General features: G+C 36.6%; 1 protein-coding gene across 1 annotated transcript in view; it reads left to right on the top strand.

Annotated features, from left to right (window-relative positions):
• Positions 1–771: 771 nt before the first annotated feature.
• LOC129724794 (integrin alpha-PS5-like) overlaps positions 772–24,358 on the top strand; it is a 33,609-nt gene continuing 10,022 nt past the window's right edge. The window contains exons 1-7 of the mRNA XM_055679964.1: positions 772–1,316; positions 1,379–1,996; positions 14,913–15,332; positions 15,396–16,104; positions 16,950–17,127; positions 17,188–17,646; positions 17,707–17,763. Coding sequence (XP_055535939.1) covers positions 809–1,316; positions 1,379–1,996; positions 14,913–15,332; positions 15,396–16,104; positions 16,950–17,127; positions 17,188–17,646; positions 17,707–17,763 — 2,949 coding nt within the window. The 5' untranslated portion in view covers positions 772–808. The remainder of the gene's footprint in view (positions 1,317–1,378; positions 1,997–14,912; positions 15,333–15,395; positions 16,105–16,949; positions 17,128–17,187; positions 17,647–17,706; positions 17,764–24,358) is intronic.

Here is a 24,358-nt window from a genome sequence, read left to right on the forward strand (position 1 = left end):
TGCCGCCAAAGCATGTCAGTGTTGCTTCTGCCATCAATGCTCTGTACCCAACGCAACAGCAGATGAACTATCAAGAAGTACCACTCTACCCCAGGTACCCTGAAATACCAACAGTCGGAGCACCATATCCAGCGGGAGACTTGCAATACGGCGAGGCAGCTGACTTGAGTGGAAATCACATTCCGCGTTACCCATCGAACGATTCACCCGCTATGAGACCAACTCAATACGGACCAAGTAATGAACCTAGCGGAGGTTTCTGCTACAACGGAGGTTGTGGTTCTCCGTATGGCCATAGCGAGTAGTGTGTTCTTAGCTGCACAGCATTGACTGCATTAGTATAGTGTTAAGTTCCGTGAAAATTATTTATATTATTTATACTATTTATTTCTAGTTGTAATGCCTAATATCGTCAAATACAAATGCATTAGAAAATATTTTAAAATTCTGACAAATGATCAACTATTGCTCTTAAAATTACTTCTACTCGACAAAAGTATAACATCGTTTAATAATAAGAAAAGAATATGATCTTACACGGTATGGAACACGCTAAAATTGTATGGTGCAAAACCACATTAATATTGCTCGAAACCAGATCAAAACATCTGCAAATTGGAAGGATGTAATAATTGCTCTGGAACAAGCTTTTGCGTGTAGTAGGGTACACAACGTCATACAAATGATTACATTACTCATCGGTGAGATATTTCATCGCTGGCGATACAGTTTAGTAAATTTGACTGCAGTAACGCTTACGACGTATCAGCGAACAGACGGCAAAATTTAATGCTGGACAATCAGTAGAATGTTTTGCCACATTATAACAGTGCTTGTGATGTTGATGTTACTCAGATTGCAAATGAGCCGTGCCTTCAACATTTCACCCGTACCGAACGTGATATTTACTGAACCAGAACCGCAGCGAAATCTTCCGAAAAATAGAAGTTCTTACTTTGGTCTATCGGTTGTGCTGAAACCGGATTATATCTTCATCGGAGCACCACGAGCACAGTTGGCTTTCGAAAAACATGCGTCAATCGTCGAAGGTGGGGCAATCTACCGGTGCGACATATTGACAGGGCACTGTGACCAGTTTCCGGACTTGGATGGCGGAGGGTTCGAAAGCGGAACTATTAAGTCTGGTCAGTACTTTGGCGCTAGCATGGATGGGTTGACAGAAGGAGAAGAGTTGGTAGGATGTGCTGCTCGGTTGATCAAAGCTGATGATCAGCAGCACGCTATGACCGGGGCTTGCTACACTAAGGTGAATGGAACCGTTCGTAACCAGAAGCAGGCGTTCGAATATCAAAATCGTAAAAAATATTTTCCCCCTTAGTGTTGGAGTTGTCCCTCAGTCATGATCGTTTTTTTACAGAGGAGTTCGCCTTCAATACTGCGCTCGAGGGTTTTTCGGTGCATTTGTTGCGACAGGATTCTGACACAATAGAGGTTCTTACCGGGCTGCCCAACTGTAACTTCACAGGATCGGTGATGTTTTACGGTGGTGATTTACAGTTTGGTGTTTACTTGAATACAGAAAACATTTCTAAAAATGGTTACTTTGGATACAGTGTAAACTCTATGAGAATACATGACAAGACAATTTATCTCGTCAGTGCTCCGCGAGTTAACGATCAATCAGGAAAAGTGTATCTTTTCGAAAAAGTTGAAACGTCACGGTGGATAGCTGAAATGAAACTTCACAGAGTGATTGTTGGTGACAGTACGCAGATAGACTATTTCGGGTATGCGATCTGTACCGAAGATGTCAATGGTGATGGATTGACGGATATCCTTATTGGAGCTCCATTTCATTCTAAAGATTCGGTGTCGGATAATGGTGCAGTTTTTGTTTATTTAAATATGGGCATCAGTGCTGTTGGGCACTTAGATTTAGAGGCACAAGCTATTCTGTCGTCGGACTATGTTGGAAGTGGTCAGTTTGGATATTCCATTGCAACAATAGGAGACATCAATGCAGATGGATATAACGGTAATTTTTTCAAATTTCTATGCAGTATGAGCAACAAACTTGATGTAGGTTTTAGTGATTTAAAAAAATTTGTAATTCGTAACGACAAACATGAAAATCATGCATTTGTTGAAGTAAAAATTTGGCGACATTGAGAAAAAAATTTAATTGCATTTTATATACATACAAAACTAACAAACCAACTTACTCACTCTATATACCGTAAACTGGGGTGACTTTGATCACTCTACCTCTTTTTCGAATTTGTGATTAAAAGTCCTCGAAAAGCTTCATTTATCAGCGTCCAGTTAACTTCACTGAATGTGTTTAGATATGTCTGCATTGCTACTATCCTTGCATTTCCTGCTATTAAAATAGTGTTTTTTGTGTACAAAGCAGATCAAGTAGATACAAAACAACAAGAGCTGATACGTAAAGTTCGTTTATTTTGTTCCCAGATTAGTGCCTAAGATAACAAAATATTAGTACAATGATTTTTATTATTGTTTTTTTTCCAATTTTTACGACAAAGGTAATGTTGAGTCGCAATAATCTGAATGGTGTATTACATGTTTTCTTCTTAACGACAACCCAAGACGTCACGTAACGTGCAACTTTGGATTATTGGATAAGCCATATTCCACGTGAACTAGTTTTTGGTGATTTTCGACCCTCTTCCCTCTTCGTGGACAGTCATTCATGTATATTCTAAAATTTTGTATGAATCTCGGACATTCGCCAATATAGACTGTTCACGTGGACTGTGAATAGCCCCTAAACTGTTTTTCATATTTATAAACTCATTTGAGTCGTTTTAGATTGTTCAAATTTGTCAAAGCAGAAAAGTTTCACTTCAAATTCATCAAAACAATAAAGTGATCAAAGTCATCCCGGAATGATGATTGATGTCAAAATTTTAGAGCACTTTTAAAAACAGCAGAACTGTTGCTAAACTTTTTTGCAAAAAAGTGATCAAAGTCACCCGGTTTACGGTATTCAAATTTCTTCATACAGTATAGCAACGAAAATGATCTTAACTTTATAATATAAAGTCTATTAAGCTAGTGAACTTTCCCAACTCTACCTTGTTGTGCAGTTTGACAATTCACATACATACTACATATTTTAAAATAATGATCATTTTTTATGAAATATCTTCAAAACTACCACTGCATTACTTTTGCGATTAAGCGCCGATCATTTTGAAAACTGTATTTTGAACTAGTAGATTTCTGAACTAGTAAATGTCTGTAGTAGATACAAAACAACAAGAGCTGCGATACGTAAAGTTCGTTTATTTTGTTCCCAGATTAGTGCCTAAGATAACAAAATATTAGTACAATGATTTTTATTATTGTTTTTTTTTCCAATTTTTACGACAAAGGTAATTTTGAGTCGCAATAATCTGAATGGTGTATTACATGTTTTCTTCTTAACGACAACCCAAGACGTCACGTAACGTGCAACTTTGGATTATTGGTTAAGCCATATTCCACGTGAACTAGTTTTTGGTGATTTTCGACCCTCTTCCCACTTTATGGACAGTCATTCATGTATATTCTAAAATTTTGTATGAATCTCGGACATTCGCCAATATAGACTGTTCACGTGGACTGTGATTAGCCCCTAAACTGTTTTTCATATTTATAAACTCATTTGAGTCGTTTTAGATTGTTCAAATTTGTCAAAGCAGCAAAGTTTCACTTCAAATTCATCAAAACAATAAAGTGATCAAAGTCATCTCGGAATGATGATTGATGTCAAAATTTTAGAGCACTTTTAAAAACAGCAGAACTGTTGCTAAACTTTTTTGCAAAAAAGTGATCAAAGTCACCCGGTTTACGGTATTCAAATTTCTTCATACAGTATAGCAACGAAAATGATCTTAACTTTATAATATAAAGTCTATTAAGCGAGTGAACTTTCCCAACTCTACCTTGTTGTGCAGTTTGACAATTCACATACATACTACATATTTTAAAATAATGATCATTTTTTATGAAATATCTTCAAAACTACCACTGCATTACTTTTGCGATTAAGCGCCGATCATTTTGAAAACTGTATTTTGAACTAGTAGATTTCTGAACTAGTAAATGTCTGAAAAAGTAAATTTTGAACTAGTAAATGATGTGATTTTTTGTTCACAGATAAGAAAAGATTGGAATAACTATTCTCTTCCCATTCCATGATTACCGATGAAATTATTCTTTTTTATGACTATTACGAAAATAACAGGAATGACTACTTATAATATCGGAGGATTTTGATTGTAATTTAAAATTGGTAACTAGGGATGTGTGAACTGAATTTTCAAAATTTATTTGCTTTCGCGCAGGTTTATCATTCGTAGAAGAGTAATTCCATAAAAAAGAAATGAAAAAAATTTAACATGTCATTTCCGATATTCCTGAAACTTTGAACATAATATCAATGCTTCATGTAAACTCACAACTGCTGTTTCAAAAGGGACTATCGAAAAATGTGACTATTGAATAAAAAGTTTCTATGATTGATAAAAAAAAAAATATTATAATGCCGCTTTTCTGATATAGAAAATCGTATCCATCAGTCACATTTTTGGATAGGCCCTTTAAAACAGCAGTCGTTAGTCTATAGACTGTTCCGAAAATAATTATAAATACATCTTCTTTCTTGAATAAAACAAAAAATACAGGATTTTTCGGGTCATTTTATTCTGAAATATAATAAGTGTTTTCCTTCCAGTTTCAATTCAAGTTGGGATTATTTTTCGTAGGATATGCGAGTTCTCTAACTTTTCTCTTAACACTACTCAGAAGCTTTTGCACAGTGTGTTCTCCGACCATTTTTACCACTTTGAGCCAATCTTTTTTAAATTTTTCAACATTGTCCGCTGGTTTGACATACTTCCTCAGCTTTACCTTGGTCAAAGCCCAAAAAGTTTTAATAGGGCGAATTTCAGGCCAGTTTGGAGGATTCATCTCCTTTGGGACACATGTGACATTATTTGTTTTATGCCACCCTAGTGCATCCTTAGAGTAATGGCAGGAAGCGAGATCGGGCCAAAAGATTGGAGGATTGTTATGCTGCTTAACCATGGGTAACAACCTTTTCGGCAAACACTCTTTCACGTAAATTTTACCATTCATTGTGTCATTCGTAATGAATGGACGAGATATTTTCCCACATTCACAAATGGCCTGCCAAACCATTACCTTCTTGCCGAATTTTTCGGTGTAAATGGCTTTCACTGGTCCATGGATATCCTTTCCCTTCGGTGATGTATAAAATTGCGGTCCTGGCAGAGTCTTATAGTCCAGTTTTATGTAGGTTTCGTCATCCATGATAACACACCCCATTTTTTTGGTCAGAAGTTTGTCATAAAGCTTCCGAGCTCTCGGTTTCACAGATTCAGCTTGTTTTGGATTTCGTTTTGGCTGCTTCTACTTCCGACGGGCCTGCACACCCATTCTTCCCTTGGCACGCATAACGTTACTCGCCGAGGTTCCAAGCTTTCTCGTCACATCTCGTACTGATACTGAAGGATGCCGCTTGTAGTATTCCTTAACCTTTTTGTCCATTGTGGGATCAACAGGCCCGGGCTTCCTACCACGTCTTGGGGCATCAGTAAATGTGCACTCTACACAGTACTTCCGCAATGCGGATTGAACTGCTCCGACACTTATACCTTCTTCTCTGGCTAATTTTCTTCTAGAAAGACCACTCACGGTGCCCCATTTGTGCACAATTGTTGTTGTAACATTTGTGCACTAAATGTTAGAAAAAATGACAGCATCTGTTTCTTTTGGATGTAAACAACATGACGCAGCCAACGTTTGGTTGAATACTGCACGTTATTTGAAATGACGGTTGATCTTTAGTGTATTTATAATTATCGGAACGGTCTATACACGAAGAACCATTTTAATTGACCATTTTTGATCTAGTTGAACTTCGCTCAAATGTTTTTATGGGCTGAAATTCGACCAGATGTTGATAACACCCTCCCAGCAAACAAATTGGTTTATATAACTCGCGCTCAACTCTGTTAAGTGAACCTTTATTTGGTAAAAAAGACCATACAAGATGCATGAAACGCATCTATGTGTACAAATGTGGAGGCCATATACGTACATTGTAAAAATAAATTACGATTCTGTATAACTTCGCAGGTTATCTTAAATGGCCCCAAGTGAAACTTTAAATTGCATTCTACACGATTTAGAGGAAAATACGTCAGCATTTTACAATTTCATATGACTCGTTAAATTGCTTCATATATAACCCAATATTGCGTTTTATAGGATTCAAATTTTATACGATATAAACAAATTGAATGTTGCATCCTATAGAATTTCAAAATTGACATGCTTATTGGAGCGATTTAGAATTAACATCCTTATACGACTTCTGCACACTTAAAAAATTTCGCCGAATCTCGGCATTGTTTGTGCCGAAATTTGGACAGCCGAGTGCTCGGCAACCATCTCGGCTGAATCTCTTTTGCCGAGAATCTCGGAAAACCAATATTTGACAGATGTCATTTTATGCCGAGGATCGCGGTACACAGTTGGCTGTGCTCTCGGCAAATCCAGCCGAGAGGCGGCAAACCAGTCCAACGACCTTTCGGTTATATAAGCTGAATGTTCGGCACAGTAAAGAGCCGTTTTTTCAGTGGAATCCAATCTCAGAAAATAGTTTTCTTTCAAAAGATAAATTATAAGCTCGCTGAGTTTTAGTAAGTAAAGAAATTTATTCATACTAAATCTTGAATACATATCTTTATCTTGCTCGCCAGTTGGGCATTGAGCTAAACATCTAATCTGAAATTACGTCTAATGCCTATCCCTAAAACAAATACAATATTGTACTCACACGATTTGAAACTACACTTTTTGAGTTCCAGCCACTTTCCACCAAACTGTACTACATTTTTTTTGGCTACCGGATTGTAAACACTTGTAATTTGCACAAATTTAGCCAAACTTGTATCTGATTCCTGTTTGCTCTTACGGGTGAGCATAAATTTGCACTAAGAAAAATGGCGGCAACTCGTTCATGAGAATGACAACTGTATTGCCGAAACACGGCAACGAGTAAAATTTGTGCCGAGATACCAGTAATGTTTTTGCTGACCCCGGCATCAACAGTGTTTAACGATAAATTCGGCAAAAAATAGAGACGAGATTCGTCAAGCTTAGTTTTTTGGACGAAGTCTCGGCAAAATGATCTGACAACTGTCGGCAACCGGCATTTTTTTGCTGAAATACCGGTTGAATCCAAAGTTGCCGAGTGAACTCGGATGTTTTTTTGCCGAGCTCGAGACCCAGTTTTAAGTGTGTGGTTTGCTGGGCTCTCATAATACATTGAAACTTTGTGGATGTGTACACGCTCGTAAATAATAACTCATGAAATGGGCAACTCTGACTCAGTTTAGAACGATGTTCGTAGACGTCAAAAAATGAGTAGAAGTCCTTTTTGATTTTGAGTAACTTTGACTCACTTTTTGGGTTCCCTTCATATAACTTCTTTCTGAGTAACGTCGCATATAACGACGTCCATTTTAAAAGATGATTACGATGTGCCTAAGTTTGTGGCATATGTTTTTTAATTGTGTGCGCCTCAGAAGGCATTATAACTGTTTACTTTTATTACAAGGTAATTATTGATGAACATGTGGTGTCGTTTATTGGCCGTGGCGGATTTCTAGCCAGTAATGAAACTAAACTGTACCCAAAAAATGAGTAATGTCGTACTCAAATTTTGAGTATTAATGACTCATTTTGAAGACGCCTAGTGTTACTCAGTTTTGAGTATTTGTGGAGTTACTCAATTTAAGAGTTGTTCCACTTTTTACGGAAATGCGTCAAATGATACTCATTTTAGAGTTATTATTTACGAGCTTGTAGGCCCTACTAACACACCAAATTTTCATTGCTGGAAACCAGCAAAATTTTGCTCATTTTTGGTGTGCTGTGTTTCCAGCAATCTGTTCAGCAAAATGAAATTTGCTGATTATTCAGCAATGCTCAATTGCATAAAAATGACAGATCGTTTGCTGCATGTTCAGTAAAACAAAATACAAATTGCTGATTGTCAGCTATGACAATTTGCTGTACATTCAGCAAAGCATAAATCAATTTACTGGTTAACCAGTTAGTTCAAGGGAACCATGTTTCCCTCAGGCACCAGTTTCCATCCGCCCATCGATCATAGCCAAATTACTGTTGAACTAGAGATGTATGATTATCATTTCAACCTTTAAGTTCATCTAGCCCAACAGTGACTTAGCTATGGTCTCATATCCGCTATCAGGAGCTTAGAGATGATCCCGTACCAGCTGCACAGCGATTTGGCACGTTTTACTAATGTCAGCTTGACGTAAAATATTTTGACATATCAATTCTTTCGCTGGGTTCCAGCAAACATTCATTTACTGTTTTCTGTTCAGCAAATAGATTTGCTGTATTATTGCGAATCACTGAATCGATTACTGGTTTTCAGTAAATTTATCAATGAAATACTGGTTTACAGCAAAAATAAAATTACTGAACGAAATTCAGTAGACTGTAGAACTGAATTACAGTAAACTTTTGAAAAAAATGCTGTGATTCAGTAAACAAGTGATTTGCTGATACACTTTCAGCAATGTACTTTGCTGAACCATAAAGAGAATTTTTGGTGTGTGGGGTGGCATTGCGCAGCTCGATTCGAACGATTTTCGCTATTTTCGAGTAGGTCACATACTGCCAGTTATGCTTCAAGCTCAAAAGGAGCTGTCATTGTCATTTGTCCTGCGGCTCATCTAACTCGCAAAGTCGAAAAAATTCGAAAACGAAACATTACGCCCTCAGCGATCATTTAGTTTTGTTCGAGTTGCTCGAAATGAAATGCGCAATGTCACCCCAGCATTTTGAACGTTTTCAGTTCAGTGTCTTCGAGTAACATTTTTCTGGCCTTTCAAGGTCTCCTCTAGTCCCACTACAATTAAGGCGATTAACAAATAGCCAACATATTTGTCATCCTGGTAGTTGATGGTTGCACACCAACTAGTTGAACCTGCGGTTATGGTCTTCCAGAATTCCCCCTTTTGCTGGTCGGTTTTCTTGAAGCCAAAAACGACAAACCTGTTCTTTTTCTTCTTCAGAAAAACCACAAAAACATATTGTGAATTGTCATGAAAAATCTTTGTTTTGTTTATTTCCCAACACTCGCAAAACGTTTATATGGAACTAGCTAAAAATGAGGTATTCAATTAAAATATGACATTTTACCCACCTGTTGGTAGCGTACAAAGGGTTTTAGAACGATCTATTTCTTGTTCCAAAAAGTGACAAAAATAGACCAAAACGTATACCAGTTTCAAATTTTTTCGATTTAGATCTGGTATAAAACAAAATTTACACCACCGATGCAGCAGTGAATTTGAGTTTGTTCCAAAAAATAGAACAAAACAACGATTTGGACCACCGCTGAAGATGCCCTAAACCAAACAACTTTGCATGCTCCATTTCTTCAAACATTTATTTGGTCTAACATTCGAAAAGGGCTGATTTTTTTTAATCGATATAAATGAGTAATGACAAAAGATAGAGAAAAGTTGTCAATATATGACTTCTGGGAATTTGTTTAAACTTTTATTGAAAAATACTAGCAAACACGGCAAACTTCGTACCGCCCTTTTTTTATTTAAATAGCTGTAAACATTTAAAATGCTTCTAAATACATTCAAAGATTAACTTTTCGACTTATTTTAGTCTGCAAATGCATGACGAATCGTTCCCAACGTATCCAATATACTTTCAAACTAAAAAACCTAAATTAATCGACCTAGCGGTCAGACTCAGCCTTTCTCATTCAAACTTATATGTATGTAAAAATAGATTTACATGAATGCTTAAATCCAATGAAGGTATATTCCCTCTTTGGGTTCTAAAATATTGATGTTGTAAGTAAAGTATAGTTGTAGTAAAGTAAGTAAAATATGAAATTTGACGTAATGTTAGTGCTTAAGAAATAGCGAAGTAAAAGAAATTACTCTTAATTTCGAACTATTTAATCACGAGCGATACCGGGAACGTTCAGATAGTACGATACCACATTTAAATCATGTTGAGGCCATATGTATTGATCAAAGCAGGTATAGTGTTGAATAGTCTTTGAATTTCTTTTCTTTCGAAAACTTTTGTGCAGCATATCAAATTGTTATGAAGTTTGTTATTTGTAAGTTTGAGAGATGATTCGTTTGTATGACACTAGTTATGTTCAAATAAGTCGTGTAATACTTGAGATAATAGACTTTCGTTGTTTTACAAATTAAAACATAACGGTTGTTTAAGTTTGATTACAATCAAATGAAAAGGTAACGTATAGGGCAGCCAAAGCTTGAAACCACATGTTCAATCATAATTCATCAGTTAACCCTTAACTAGCCCGTTCATCTGATATCAATATTGTTCAAATCGGTTGTGTAGTTTCTAAGATAATGAAGTTTCGTGATTTTCACATTTCGATACATTACAGACGAAGTTGCAATCCGATTACAGCCAAATTCAATAGGGTGTTATGAGGCAGCTAGACCTTTCATTTGATACTAATTCTGTGGAAATCGGGTCAACCATCTCTGAGAAAAGTGAGTGAGTCCAAGTAGTCTTCGGAATATGTTCCTTTTCATAGCGGGATTTCACATTTTTAAACATAACAGGCAAAGTAATAATCCGTTTGCAAAAAAAATCATTAGGGTCTTATGGGGCAACAAGACGTTCCATTTTACCACTGATTTTATGAAAATCGGTCCAGCCATCTCTGAGAAACATGAGTGAGATTAAACAGTCTCCAGAACACGTTTCTTTCCATAACTTCTGAACCACATGTTCAATCTTCATAAAATTCAAAATTTAAGGATCGTTTGATATGAGTTATTTCATCGGAACTGAACATCCTCGTCTTTTGGTTGTACATCACTTAGATTATGATAATACTCATTGGGTGGAATCCTTTCATTTTCAGCTGTTTTCCAGAAACAGAAAGTTGTTATCTTGGATTTTGAAATGGCATATGGCGTCGAATTCTGGCCTCTGAGCATCAATCTAATTACGGAAATAAGCATATTGGGTTATATTTAGTCATCTTTGGTTGTTTTCCAGAAACTGAAAGTCGCGAAAATGGCGTCTCAGGTCGACTATTGGTTTCTGTGAATCATTACGATTCCTGAAATACCCACATCAGGTTGTATTACCCTTGGCTGTCTCTCAGAAACTGGAAGTCGCCTCAACAAACAGGTGTCTCAGTTTGAACTTTAGCTTCTGTGCATCAACACGATTAAAGAAATACCCATATCAGGTGGTATTTGGTCCAGGCTTCGGAAAAAGACTGCGGTGTGACACTATACTGACAGGCTCTCTCTTTCTTCTCTAACAGCCTCATAAATAAGATATTCATGAGAGCTCACATACAGCTAAAGCTTACACAGACAACGAAGCTGTCTTGTGTTGCACACGACAACTCATTCTTGCGCATGTATTTTGTTCGTTCGGACATGAAAGCCTAGTTTTGTTCATTTTGAGGATGTCCTGTTGGTTTGGCCTGCGCTGTTGACAGCCTGCTGTTCGGCTGCGGCTGACATCTATGCTATTGGACTCGCACTCCTTCGTTTCTCTTTTTTCTTAGACCGATGCCATGATGAACACGAAGCAAACCGTTTTATATATTTTCTCATTGTTGATATTATTCCCAACATGAGAAAAAAAGAGTTTCCTCGTTTGCTTTATAGCATTGGCCTTACCCTCGTGAAACATAATCACAGCTCGCTCGGATTTGTGCCGAAAGCAACTGCTTGGAAGAACCAACAGACATAAGGAGTTGAAAAATAACAGCTCGTTGTGCTGTCGTTAGTCGCTGTCGAACTGTTTACCGAACGTATGGGGAGCAGGGACAGCTATGCAATACAATGAAAGCCCATCTAGTTTGAATCTTGCTTGCACGTAAATACAGTCAATTTTAAAAGCCTGATTTGGTTACTGTCGGCTGTTTGCTAGAAACCGGAATTTGCCATTTTAGAATTTAAAATGACGTCTTACATCGACTACGATTAGGATTTCGCAATTACCACCCAATATGGTCACATTTGGCTGTGTCCAGAGACCGGAAGTCGCCATCTGGCATTATTCTGGTTTCGGAAAAACCGATATTGGGTGGTATTCGGCAATTTTTGCCTATTTTCCAGAAACCTGAAGTTTCCATCTTGGATTTAAAAATGACACCTGGAGTCGGTTTTTTGGCTTCTATACATCATTCCGATCATTTAGGCTTTTTTCCGGAAAAATTGGTTGAAATATCTGTATTATTTGCATGGGAGCCTTCCCTCCTCTCTTCCCAAAGTATGGAAGAGTCTCAAACCATCATAGAAAACATTTCTTGTTCCCAAAAATCTCCACATACAAAATTTGGTACCGTTTACTTGATTAGTTAGTTCCCGTATTATGCAGGAATTTGTGTTTTATTTGTATAGGAGCCTTCTTCTCCAGAAGAGGAAAGGAAAAAGGGTGTCGAACCACCATAAAAATATTCTTGCTCCCAAACCCTTCACATGCCAAATTTGGTTTTATTTACTTGATTAGTTTTTAAGTTGTGCCGAAATTCTTGTTTCATTGGTATGAGACCCCTTCTAGAAGAGGGAGAGGTGTCGAAATACCGTGACCATATTTTGCCACCAAAAAATTCAACATGGCAAATCTGGTTCCATTTACTCTATTAGTTCCCGAGTTATGCAGAAATACGTGTTTCATTTGCATGGGAGCCTTCCCTTTTTATGCGAGAGAGGAGATTCGAACTACCATAAAAAGTTTTCTTGCCACCAAAAACCTCCACATGTCAAATTTGCTTGATTAGCTCTCGAGTTATGCAAAAATTTGTGTTTTATCTGTATGGGAACCCTCCCTTCCAGATTCCAGAGAAGGGGTTTCTAGCCATCATTATTTCTTGCTGTCAAAAACCTCCACATGCTAAATTTCATTCTATATGCTTGATTATTCCTCGAGTTATGCAGAAATTTGTATGGACCGCTTCTCCCCTTCAAGAGTAGAGAGGAGTCTCATATCATGATAGAAACATTTCTTGCTCCCAAAAACTTCGATGTGCTAAATTTGGTTACATTTGCTTGATTAGTTCCCGAGTTATGCAGAAATTTGTCTTACATTTCTATCGGAGCCCTCCCTTCTAGAGGCGAGAGAGGTGTTGATCTTCCTCAAAAACATTAATTTCTCCCGTTAACCACCACACGTCAAATTTGGTTCTATGTGCTTGATTAGCTCTCCAGTTTTATTGTGTTTCGTTTGTAACGGAGCCCTCCTTTCTAGAGCAGGCAGTTGTTGAGTTTGTTCTGAAAAATATTTTTATCATTAATGGGCACTCGGCTCAGTAAATTTGGTTCATATATCAGCCCAAAGTTTTGTGTGCGAACAATAATCTAACTTTGAGAGTATTTCCTGAACCGAGAACCTTCTGTTACTGATAAAAATATTTTTGAACCAAATCCGTTTATCTGATCGGTATAGAGTCTTTGGCAAGGTTGTAGATGATAATGTTTTACTTTCAAAAAATATAGGTACTTACCTTAACAGTCAGTTATAGGTCAGTGTTTTTTTTCTGTTGGAAGAAGTAATCTTCATTAAATTCGGCCCATGTCTGTAACACGTCAGCCATGTCGTCTGCGGAGGCCCCGCCTCCCACTTGATCGAGTGCTCGTTGCGAATCACGTCGCCTCGTTTCAGTCGGGTCGTTATCGAGAACCATTTTCACCGGGTAGTCGTCCGACATCCTTATGACCCAGCCCACCTTAGCCCCCCGACTTTCGCCGTTTGGACGATGAGTCGTTCTGCCACCTTCCATTTGCACTCCACCGTTTGAAGACCCCGCGAGCAAGATCCAAGTTTCATTGCTATAGGGGACTATTGGTTTGATATTGTTCTATTTATAGTCAACTTCGTGCGGCGGTGAATTGAGTTCGAGCGGAGCATCCTCCGTAGACTAAAAAAGGCATGGTTTCCTGCCATAAGGCGTATAGCTTTGCTGGTGTTACCAGTGAGCCCAGGTACACGAACTCGTCTACTACCTCGACTTCATCGCCGCTAATATGAATTCAAAGTGGGAGGTTGATACTGTCTGCTCTCGAAATTGGGAGCGCGTGTAGACACGTTATATTTTCAGCATTTCCGTAGAACCAGCCGTACCGCGAATACGGCGTATTCGAATACGAATACGAATACACCATGTTTCAACAGCTCGCTGAAGAGTTGGTAAGCTCCAACTGCTTTGTTGATCTTCAGCCGGCTGATCTCCTCTTTAACCCTCTGAAGTTCAGAGGCTTGAAATCATCGTCGTCCTCTGCTACAACGCCGCCAAGGTGCTCGTCCTAGTGCTGTTGCCACCTTTCAATCTCATTACACTTGTTCGTGAAAAGGTTGCCGTCCAGGTCCCTGCACATGTCGGCTTGTGGCGTAGCCTTTGCGGGGACTGTTCAGCTTCTCGTAGAACTTTCATGTCTCATTTCCACGGTACAGCTCCTCCATCGCCTCGCAATCTTGATCTTTCTGTATCTAGTACAGCTACAGCAATACTACCTATTTGAAGCGTTTTCTTTCTTTCTTGGATTTTACTCAGTAACTCGAAAGTTTCGATATCTTATTCGATTTTGTTTGCTTACGTCAAACTACGAAATGTACATTTTTAACTTCAGCAAATATTTTTTGTTCATATCTTTTTGAAAGGATTAGTTTAGGTCTTTTCACTAATAGATTTCAACAAGACATCGATAAATCTTGAATTTTTAATTTTTAATCCTGTTTTGAAGCCTGCTAACATGAACTAAATTTATATTTTTTTTTTTATGATTAAATATACCGCTACTTAAATGATCACCTTTTTTTCTTCTTATGTTTTTTTTTTCAACGTGAAGACATTGCAATCGGAGCACCATTCGATGAAAACGGGGCCGTCTACATTTTCCATGGGAGCGCCGCAGGACTTCGACCCAAGCCTGGGCAGACTCTACGACCGTTTCGCCGTCAACGTTTCATGGCAATGTTTGGTGCATCCATTAGTAAAGGAATCGATTTGGATTACAATTTGTACAACGACATTGCCATTGGGGCTCCGGCTGAAGACACGGTATATCTATTCAAAACATATCCAATTGTTCAATCAGTTGTAAAGGTAGTCTCATCGAAAAGCTTCATCGCAATCAGTGATATCACCGCCACGGCCGATTCCGTAGAAGACGACGTCGTCCTCGAAATTTGTTATAACTTCGAACCACTTGTCCCACCGTCCTCGTCTTGCCCCTGCAGCGTCGGTCTTGCCCTGCTGCCTCCGTTCGGTACTACGAACACTTTCTGTGTTCTAGACAAATTAACAAGAGTAATTTATTTTTGTTTTCTAGATTTCAAAATCAATATATCGCTTGATATGTTACATAACCGAGCAACGTTCGATGATGGTGCATCATTTCTCACCACGGAAATTAAAATTGCGACAATTGAGCAATGTTTCAACCTAAACGTATCGGTTCATGCGTCATTCTATCAGATATCATCTCCTATTACGGTTCAATTAAGTTATGAAATTTTTAATCAGGACACTACATCTAAAAAATTTTGTGAGAACTGTATAATGGAAAATAAAGAACTGGTGAATGAAATCGAGAAAAGAATACCTTTCAAACCCGACTGTGACTATGATGTCTGTGCCACGAATCTCATCTTACGCGAATCATACCGCAACTTTAACTCGTCTTTTGTGCTGAACAGCAGTAAGAGCTTGGAAATACAATACGAAATGCAGAACTTCGGTGAAGCCGCCTATGGAACAACGTTACAAATTGATTTTTCGCAAAATGTTACATTTTTGAAAAAGATGGACTTTTGTGATGATACTGCGAACGGCTTAATATGTTTGATTAACCGTGGCCGAGCGCTGAAGAATGGAATGAAGTTTTTCGTCAATCTGACACTAGATTCAACCAAGTTGGAAGGAGAATTTTTACAGTTGGATGTACGACTGCTTAGTGATGGAAACGAGTCGGTTAGCGATGGCAACACAATATTCGACACGATTGAGCTAATTAGAATCAGTCACATCAAAGCCGTAGTGTAAGTTCTGGTTAGAGCTAAGCCCAAAGACTGATTTTAAGCAACATAGGACAACGAATCAATAGACCATTTTTGATCTGGCTGGAACTTTGCACAGATGTTTCTAACTATCAGGCTTGAGATGTCATTTTGTGATATTAGTATCTTTTTTTAATCACGACTCATTTTTGAGAAGGGCCTATTTAATAAAAGGTATACTGCCGCTATTCGCATAACAGTCCTATGTAAAAGTCCTATGTTTTCTTGTTTTTTTTTTTTTTTGTGGAAATGGGTCCATTTAGGCATGCTCTACAAGAGTAGCCATTAAAATCGAGGTTGTGGAAATCAAACCTCACTTTTTTAATGGCTATTCTTGAAAAACATGCCAAAATGGACCCATTTCCGCAAAATTTACACAGGACTCGCAACTTTTACATAGGACTATTCTGCGAATAGTGGCAGTATAGATTAGTTTAAATAGTTTATTTGACACGGCACGGGTGGCAGTATAGATGATAACAAATATTTTTATAGGTAGAGATTTTTTGACAAATATTAAATTTAAAAAAAAATGCATCTCAAAAAGTTCATTTTTTAATCTTCTTATTTTTTTATAAAATAAGAAATAAAAAAAATAAAAATAAAAATAAAATTCATAAAGGTTACCTAAACAATGAGAAAAAATAACAATTTTAGAAACAATGTTTTTTTTTGTCTGAGTGAAAAAGGTTTTGTTTTATTCATGTGATGTTGATGTGTTCAGCAAACTTGTGAAAAATTTTTTTGTCGTTAAAGAAAAAATATGCATTGCCCTATGTTGCATAGAGTTGCTTTAAAGTTTTTCATCATATTGTTTTTGATTTCAGATCACATTACCCACCGTTTATTAACCTGGATGAAACAAACGTTACAGTTAAAACCAAAATCATTATTTTAAATGCTGGACCCACTGACTTGAGCAATTTATTAGTATCTCTGCTCATCCCGGCAGCAAAACTAATTAGCCGAAAACCGTTTATTGATTGGTACGATTTTGAAATTACGGTAAAAGTTATAGAGATGTATGTTTACAAAACTAATTAAAATTTTTCTTTTTTTTTCAAGATTTCAGAGGATATGCTCAATGAATTCGACTACTCTTTGTTACATCTCCAAAAATCTAATCATTCACAAACGTTTATTGAAACCGTGAATAATCCTACTCAGCATGAGTTTTTGCGAGGAAAGGAAGGAAAAGATGTCACCTGCAGTGATCCTGCCGTTATGTGTGCCAATATAACATTTATGGTCGATGAATTGCAAGCGAACGGTGCTATGATCCAGTTGGACTTGGATTTGCTGGTTTTTCCCAACCTCATAACCGAGCTCATGTCCGATGACGAAGAGAAATTGTCCCTTTATTTCTCATTCATTTTTCATAGCGATCTTCCTAGGGAGATACTCACAACTACTGCAGGCAGCTTAGTATTGTATAGAACCATTGTTGTACCGGTCTGGTTATACGTAGTTTCGACTGTCGCTGGGTTGATAATTTTAGCAGCCATAACGTATGGTCTCTATCGGGTTAGTACGTCATATATTCGAACTGTTATCAGCAGTACTAATTATAAACGTATGTTGCAGCGACAATTTTTTCAACGAATGACGACATCAGATATAGAGAGAAAGTTGAATGAAACGGTAAGGAAAGTACGATACCACATACTGATTCATTCATGAGCAATGTTAAGAGGAATTGCGATATTAATTTATAACTGTATCATGCTCCTCATGAAACAAAATCAGATCAAATGTTTCAAAAACCTGCAATTACATTGCTTATAATTTTCCATCAGGATTTTTTTTTCATAAATTAAAACATACATTTTTTCATATAATGAGTCTATGGTTTACATATGGTATGGGGAATTAATTTATTTCATTATTATTATTTAATATTATTTTACTAATAGTACTTGTCATATTGTTTATTAGGCATCTCTAGCTAGATTTTTCATTAGGGTGGTTAAATTTCGAGGATCGAAATTATGTCCGATTTAACTGAAATTTTCCACAGGTCATTTTTTGGGTCAAAAAACAAAATTTGACGTGATCATTTCCGCGGCCACGCTAACATGCATTTTGAGCATATTAAAAATTTTCGATGCAGAACTAAATTTCACTTCAGTAGGTATAATTTACACACGATTGCTCCACCGAAAAAAAACACAAAGTCCGGAACGTAAACAAAGTTACCGCTAACTGTCAGAAAAGTGAGGTTAAAGAAATTCGGTGAGATGGTCTAATGCCTTTGACCCATAACAGCGTTTATTCGTTCCATACGAAGTGATCAAGAAAAAGCTTTGCTCAAAGTTGGAAGAGTTTTTCATCACTTTGAAACAAAAACCCGATTTTGGAGTCGATTTAAATACTTCCCGCTCTGTGGGGCCTTTGTTCAAAACCTCTTCAGGCGGCATCCATAAATTACGTAACGCTCATTATCCTTGAGCGTTAGGATTTGTTACATAGAGAAGGGGGGAGGTAAGAATAGCGTTACGTAACAAAAAATCTCTGGAGAGACTCACCAAAACCGAGCATTTTTATTAAGCAAATTCTTCTACAGCGTTACGTAATTTTTATGGGATAGGTGCTGGCGTTACGTTTCGTTACATATGGGGCGGTGGGGGTCCAGAAATTGGGTTTAGTGCGTTACGTAATGGATGTCGCCTTATTTGTTTTTCTTACAATTTAAAAACAAAATAACTGCTAATATTTCAGCCTGCTCAATAACTGCTAATACTTCAGCCTGCTTAATAACTGAAATATAACTGCTTGATATTTCAGCGTAAATGCGCATAAAAATAATTTTTCCAACTAAACTCCCAAAATACCCTTAGCGGTTTTTGAAAAACCACAAACAATGTGCTTGTTTGTGTTTGTGGAAAAACCACAAACAATGTGCTTGTTTGGCCAGATTGCAGTAGATTGCCATGACTTTTGCACCGCTTGATTTAGAAATGTTGCAACAAATGTGCGTTATTTAACTCATAATTGCTTTTATCGAGTAATTCTTCAAATGGATCAATCCAACATTTGCATCGAACACTGTATTCTCTTGGGTGCTTTTAAGCAGTATCTTTAACTAAAGTTTTACAATACTGTATTGAGAATTCTGAATATTTTTTGGAAAATAAATGGGTGTTCATCAAAAATAAAGTATACAACGCCAAAAAGCCAATAGTGAATACTTTTTATTACATTGTAACGGCAGCTAGCGTTTCATATATACCTACCTACGTCCCAACGTAACGCTAACGGTATTCTCTCAGCGGATGCGTTATTTACTTCCAAATATTGTATATGTAGGGGAAAGTAGGTAAAGACGGACACCCTAAGGTTTAATCTAAATATTTACTTAGGTATTGCTATTTAGATTGCAGTAGTCATACAAATTGAAACTTAAGGTCATTTGTTTTCATAATCATTTTTGGTATTAGTAAACTTCCTCCAAGTTTTATGTGTTTTGGGTCTTCAAAAATAAGACTACAAATTGCTGTTTTTTGACATGGTTGGGAAAGACGGACACTTGGGGTGGGTAAGATGGACACTACGAAGGTAAAGGTGGACACTCACAAAAAAAGATGTAGTACGTTAAGTATTCTTTTGATTTATGTGTTAAGTGATGGCCATACATTACTCTACGTTATTAGAGTCCATCTATACATCACGTGAACAGTTTGAGAGGATGGGTTTCGATGAAGGCGAAAATTCTTCGCCTATATGGCCTGTTCTAACTGCTAAGTGATTAATATCTGCTGGTTTCTCTCGCGGGTGTACTTTGTGAACATCTGTAGTACACAACAGATGCTACATGTGAAAATTCTTGGAAAATCCGTGTGTCCATCTTTCCCTACCTTAGTGTGTCCGTCTTGCCCGACATGGTTGTAAATTTTTCAAACGATCGTAGCTCTTCATCGGAACATCGAAAATCTGCTGGATTTTCACTAAAAACCGAGGAAAGACTAATTAATCACTTTACTATTGTGAGCAAATGAAAACACGTAAGTTTCACGAGTTTTTCACTATTTTCCGTGAAATAAAAATTACATCAAATAGCGCGTTCACGAAAATATTCCTTGTTTTACTTATTAATTTGACAGTTTGCTTGCTGAAAACCGATAATGCAACTCAAAAGCATTAACACACTATAAAGAAGGTATTCGCATCACTCAACTATCATAATACATTCTAGTTTGTGAAATATTAAAAGTGTCCATCTTACCCGCAGTGTCCGTCTTTACCTACTTTCCCCTACGTCATTGTGCTGACGTCGTTCAATGTCGCCAAAATTTGGTTATCATCAAGTAAAACATAAACAAAGCAGAAAAGGTATGTGAGTGGATGTGGATTTTTTTCACTCTGCGTCACTTTCGTCAATTTTATGAGAGTGCATTTGAGATAACAGTTTGTTTGGCGGTTTGCTACCAAAAAGATGTACTTATGCAGGAAAGTGTTACAAGGAATGTTCGTTCATTTGTACAAAATTGTTTAAAATTGTTCACCAATCCCAAAATTTCAAAAACAAACGAACAGCGATCGGGCACAAAGTCTTGTAAACACCAACCAATTTTAGCGGATTTAATTGGTCTAATACTCTTCTTTCTTTTCCTTACAATTCAGCGACATCTTATGACCGTAAAGCAATGATAGATGATTTTTTTATAAAAATAAACCAAGGAATCGAGAGGAATACAGGTTTTCACCGAACGTGTTGCCAGATAGGTTATTTATGTGTTTTTAAACTAAATTTACATTTTTTGGCAAGTGCAGAAACTATTATTTTGAATTTGATAATTTCATCGTGGCACTCGGTGAAGAATCCAAATATATTTTTCCTTTTTTCCATTTTCCCCGTCCAATTATTTCGATCAATGATTTTTGAGCCTTTGTAAATATTGAATACACGCTAAACTAAATAAAGGAGCAAGCAAATAATTTTTACGTTTTTTTTTTCGTTTTATATTTGTTCATTCCATTATGAAAAGAAAATTCAAATAAAATTACTTTAAATTTAATACTACCGAATAATAAAAAATCTAAAACAATTAGCATCAAAAGGGTAATGAAGAGAGAAAAAGAAAAAAAGAGATGAACCCATACCATTTAATTGAAAAATTTAATTGTTGGGGAATAATTGGAAGAAAAAACTTGGCAACACTATTGCCAAAAAAAGAAAAATATATTTTAATCCTTTGATAGGCAGTAAAATGCCAAAAATCATTAGTTGAGATGTTCTTTGGGTTAGAATGTTTATAGACATTTTCCAACATATACACGCACAAGTTGGACTGTGCGTAACCACATCAATATTGCGTCTTTTTTGGAGCATCTTTTGTACTGTTTCGGAACCAGTACAACGAATGTGTATTGTTTATAACGCATTTGGTGCTCTAGCGAATGTTAAATGTATTGAACGGCTCAAAATCAAAACACTTTTGCAGTATTAACCGGTGCTAGTATTGTCATGATGATTTGTACTGATATTGGTAATATTTTTCAGAATACTGCTATCGTTAAAGCAGTGCAAGCAGTTATCAATACTGATGTTCTTAGTACTGACTAGGTTAATTCAATTATGAACTGATCGATCCACTATCATAAATCCGGTCATTCAAAAACATCATCGAATCAATAACAATTAAAAAGACATTGGGTTTGTTTAAAACATTTTGCATTTTACGACGACTCTGGTTTTATTAATATGTTTTCGGTTCCACGCTCCTGGCACTAGCGTCAGTAAATTCTGTTGCAACAAGGCTCGCTATCGGCTGTTTCGGTTGCTTACGGTGATTAGGGATGCACGAGTCTTTGATACGCTGCACACGCGAGCACAAAAATTATTTTAAAGGTGATTTACAAAAACTCACCAGAAATCGTTCGAAATTTTCTATAATCGGCGATTTTTACGCTAAACATCGATCATGGAATGATTCTCAAAGTAATTCCAATGGCAAAATTTTATTCAATGATTGTTCTTCAGGATACTATTCTATTTTGTCTTCGAATAGTTCTACATACTTTTTTTCTGTATGAAACCCATCAACAATTGATTTGGTGCTAACAGATCAAAGTCATGTATGTAGTGATTTGATCACACATGCTGACTTTGATTCTGACCATCTTCCAATAACTTTTTCTTTATCACATGAATCAGTTTTAAACCCTATGAGCTCTGTTTTTAATTATAACAAGGCTAATTGGGAAAGATACAAAACTCATATTGAGAGAAATTTCAATAATGAGCTTGATTTGCAAAACGATTCGAATATTGATTCCGCTTTGGAAGCATTAAAATGTGCAATTGCTGATGCCAGGAATTATTATGTTCCAAAGGCTCAAGTGAAATTTGATTCACCAATAATTAACGATAATCTTCAACTTCTAATTCGTTTGAAAAATGTCCGTAGACGTCAATATCAACGTTCTCGTGACCCTGTTTTTAAAACTATTTATAAAGATTTACAGAAAGAGATTAAACATAGATTTACTCTTCTGAGCAATCAAAATTTGAAAAATTGAAACCATATTCATAACCCTTTTGGAAGCTGTCAAAGCCTATTCCAGTTTTAAAAGATGGCGAAAGTTTTCTTGTATGAATAAAAGGCTCAAAGACTTGCTCAGCAGTTTGAGAGTTTTCATAACTCAAATTTGAATTTTGTGAGTCCAATTGAAAATGAAGTCACAAGTCAATTTGATTTAATTTCTTCCCAGAATTTTTTACCTGCAGAAATAATTGAAACTAACTTGAATGAGATTAAATCAATAATTAAAAATTTCAAAAATATGAAAGCACCTGGTGTTGATGGAATCTTTAATATACTAATCAAACATCTCCCTGAGAGCACAATGGAATTTTTAGTGAAAATTTTCAATTGTTGCTTCAAAATTGCATATTTTTCCAAATTATGGAAAAATGCAAAAATTACTCCAATTTTAAAACCGCATAAGAACCCAGCTGAAGTTTCAAGTTATCGACCAATCAGTTTGCTTTCTTCAATAAGTAAACTGTTTGAGAGAATTATTCTTAACAGAATGATGTCACACATCAACGAAAATTCAATTTTTGCAGATGAACAGTTTGGATTTCGCCATGGGCATTCCACTACTCATTAATTGCTCAGAATTACTAATATGTTACCAGCTAACAAATCTGAAGGTTATTCCACTGGAGCTGCTCTTTTAGACATAGGAAAAGCATTCGACAGTGTTTGGCATAAAGGTTTGATTGCGAAATTGCCAACTTTTAATTTTCCAATTTTCCTAATCAAAATTTTAAAAAATATCTTACTAATCGAACTCTGCAGGTTGTCTATCAGAATTCAAAATCTGATAGATTTCCTGTCAGAGCAGGTGTACCTCAAGGCTCAGTCTTGGGTCCAGTCCTGTACAACATATTCTCTTCAGATCTTCCTGATTTGCCTCCAGGATGCACAAAGTCATTGTTCTGCAATGACACAAGCATTTCCGTAAAAGGAAAAAGTCTTCGTGTCATATGCAGTCGATTGCAGAAAAGTTTAGATATTTTTTCTTCCTACTTGCAAAAGTGGAAAATCTCTCCCAATGCTTCTAAAACTCAAATGATAATTTTTCCGCATGAGCCTAGGGCTTCTCTCCTCAAGCCAAACAATATACACGTTGTCAAGATGAATGGGATTATTTTGAGTTGGTCTGACAAGGTTAAGTATTTGGGACTAATTTACGATAAAAAACTTATTTTCAAAGAGCACATTGAGAGTATACAAGTCAAGTGCATCAAATATACGAGATGTTTATATCCTCTCATTAACAGGAATTCTAAACTTTGTTTAAAGAACAAACTTTTCGATTTACAAACAAATTTTTAGACCAGAATGCTTTATGCTGTACCGATCTGGTCAAGTTGCGGTTCAACAAGGAAGAAAACGCTCCAAAGGATTCAGAATAAAATTCTGAAATAATTTTGAAGCGTCCTCCTTGGTTTGGTACACTCGAATTACATAGACTTACTGGTGTTGAATCATTAGAAGCTATATCAAATAAAATTATTAACAATTTTCGACAAAAATCGTTGTAATCCTCAATTGCTACGATAAGCTCTCTTTATAGCCAATAAGCTAGCAATTAAGTTAGTTATAAGTTTATTTCCCTTTTTCTGACAAGTAGGATTAAATCCCTACGAACGATAAGTCTGAATTACGAAAGCAAACAAATCCTAACAAATAAAATCACAAATTTCTAACAGTGTTGAGAAGCCACC

The sequence above is a fragment of the Wyeomyia smithii genome, chromosome 2, assembly GCF_029784165.1.
Source record: "Wyeomyia smithii strain HCP4-BCI-WySm-NY-G18 chromosome 2, ASM2978416v1, whole genome shotgun sequence".
Lineage (NCBI taxonomy): Eukaryota > Metazoa > Arthropoda > Insecta > Diptera > Culicidae > Wyeomyia > Wyeomyia smithii.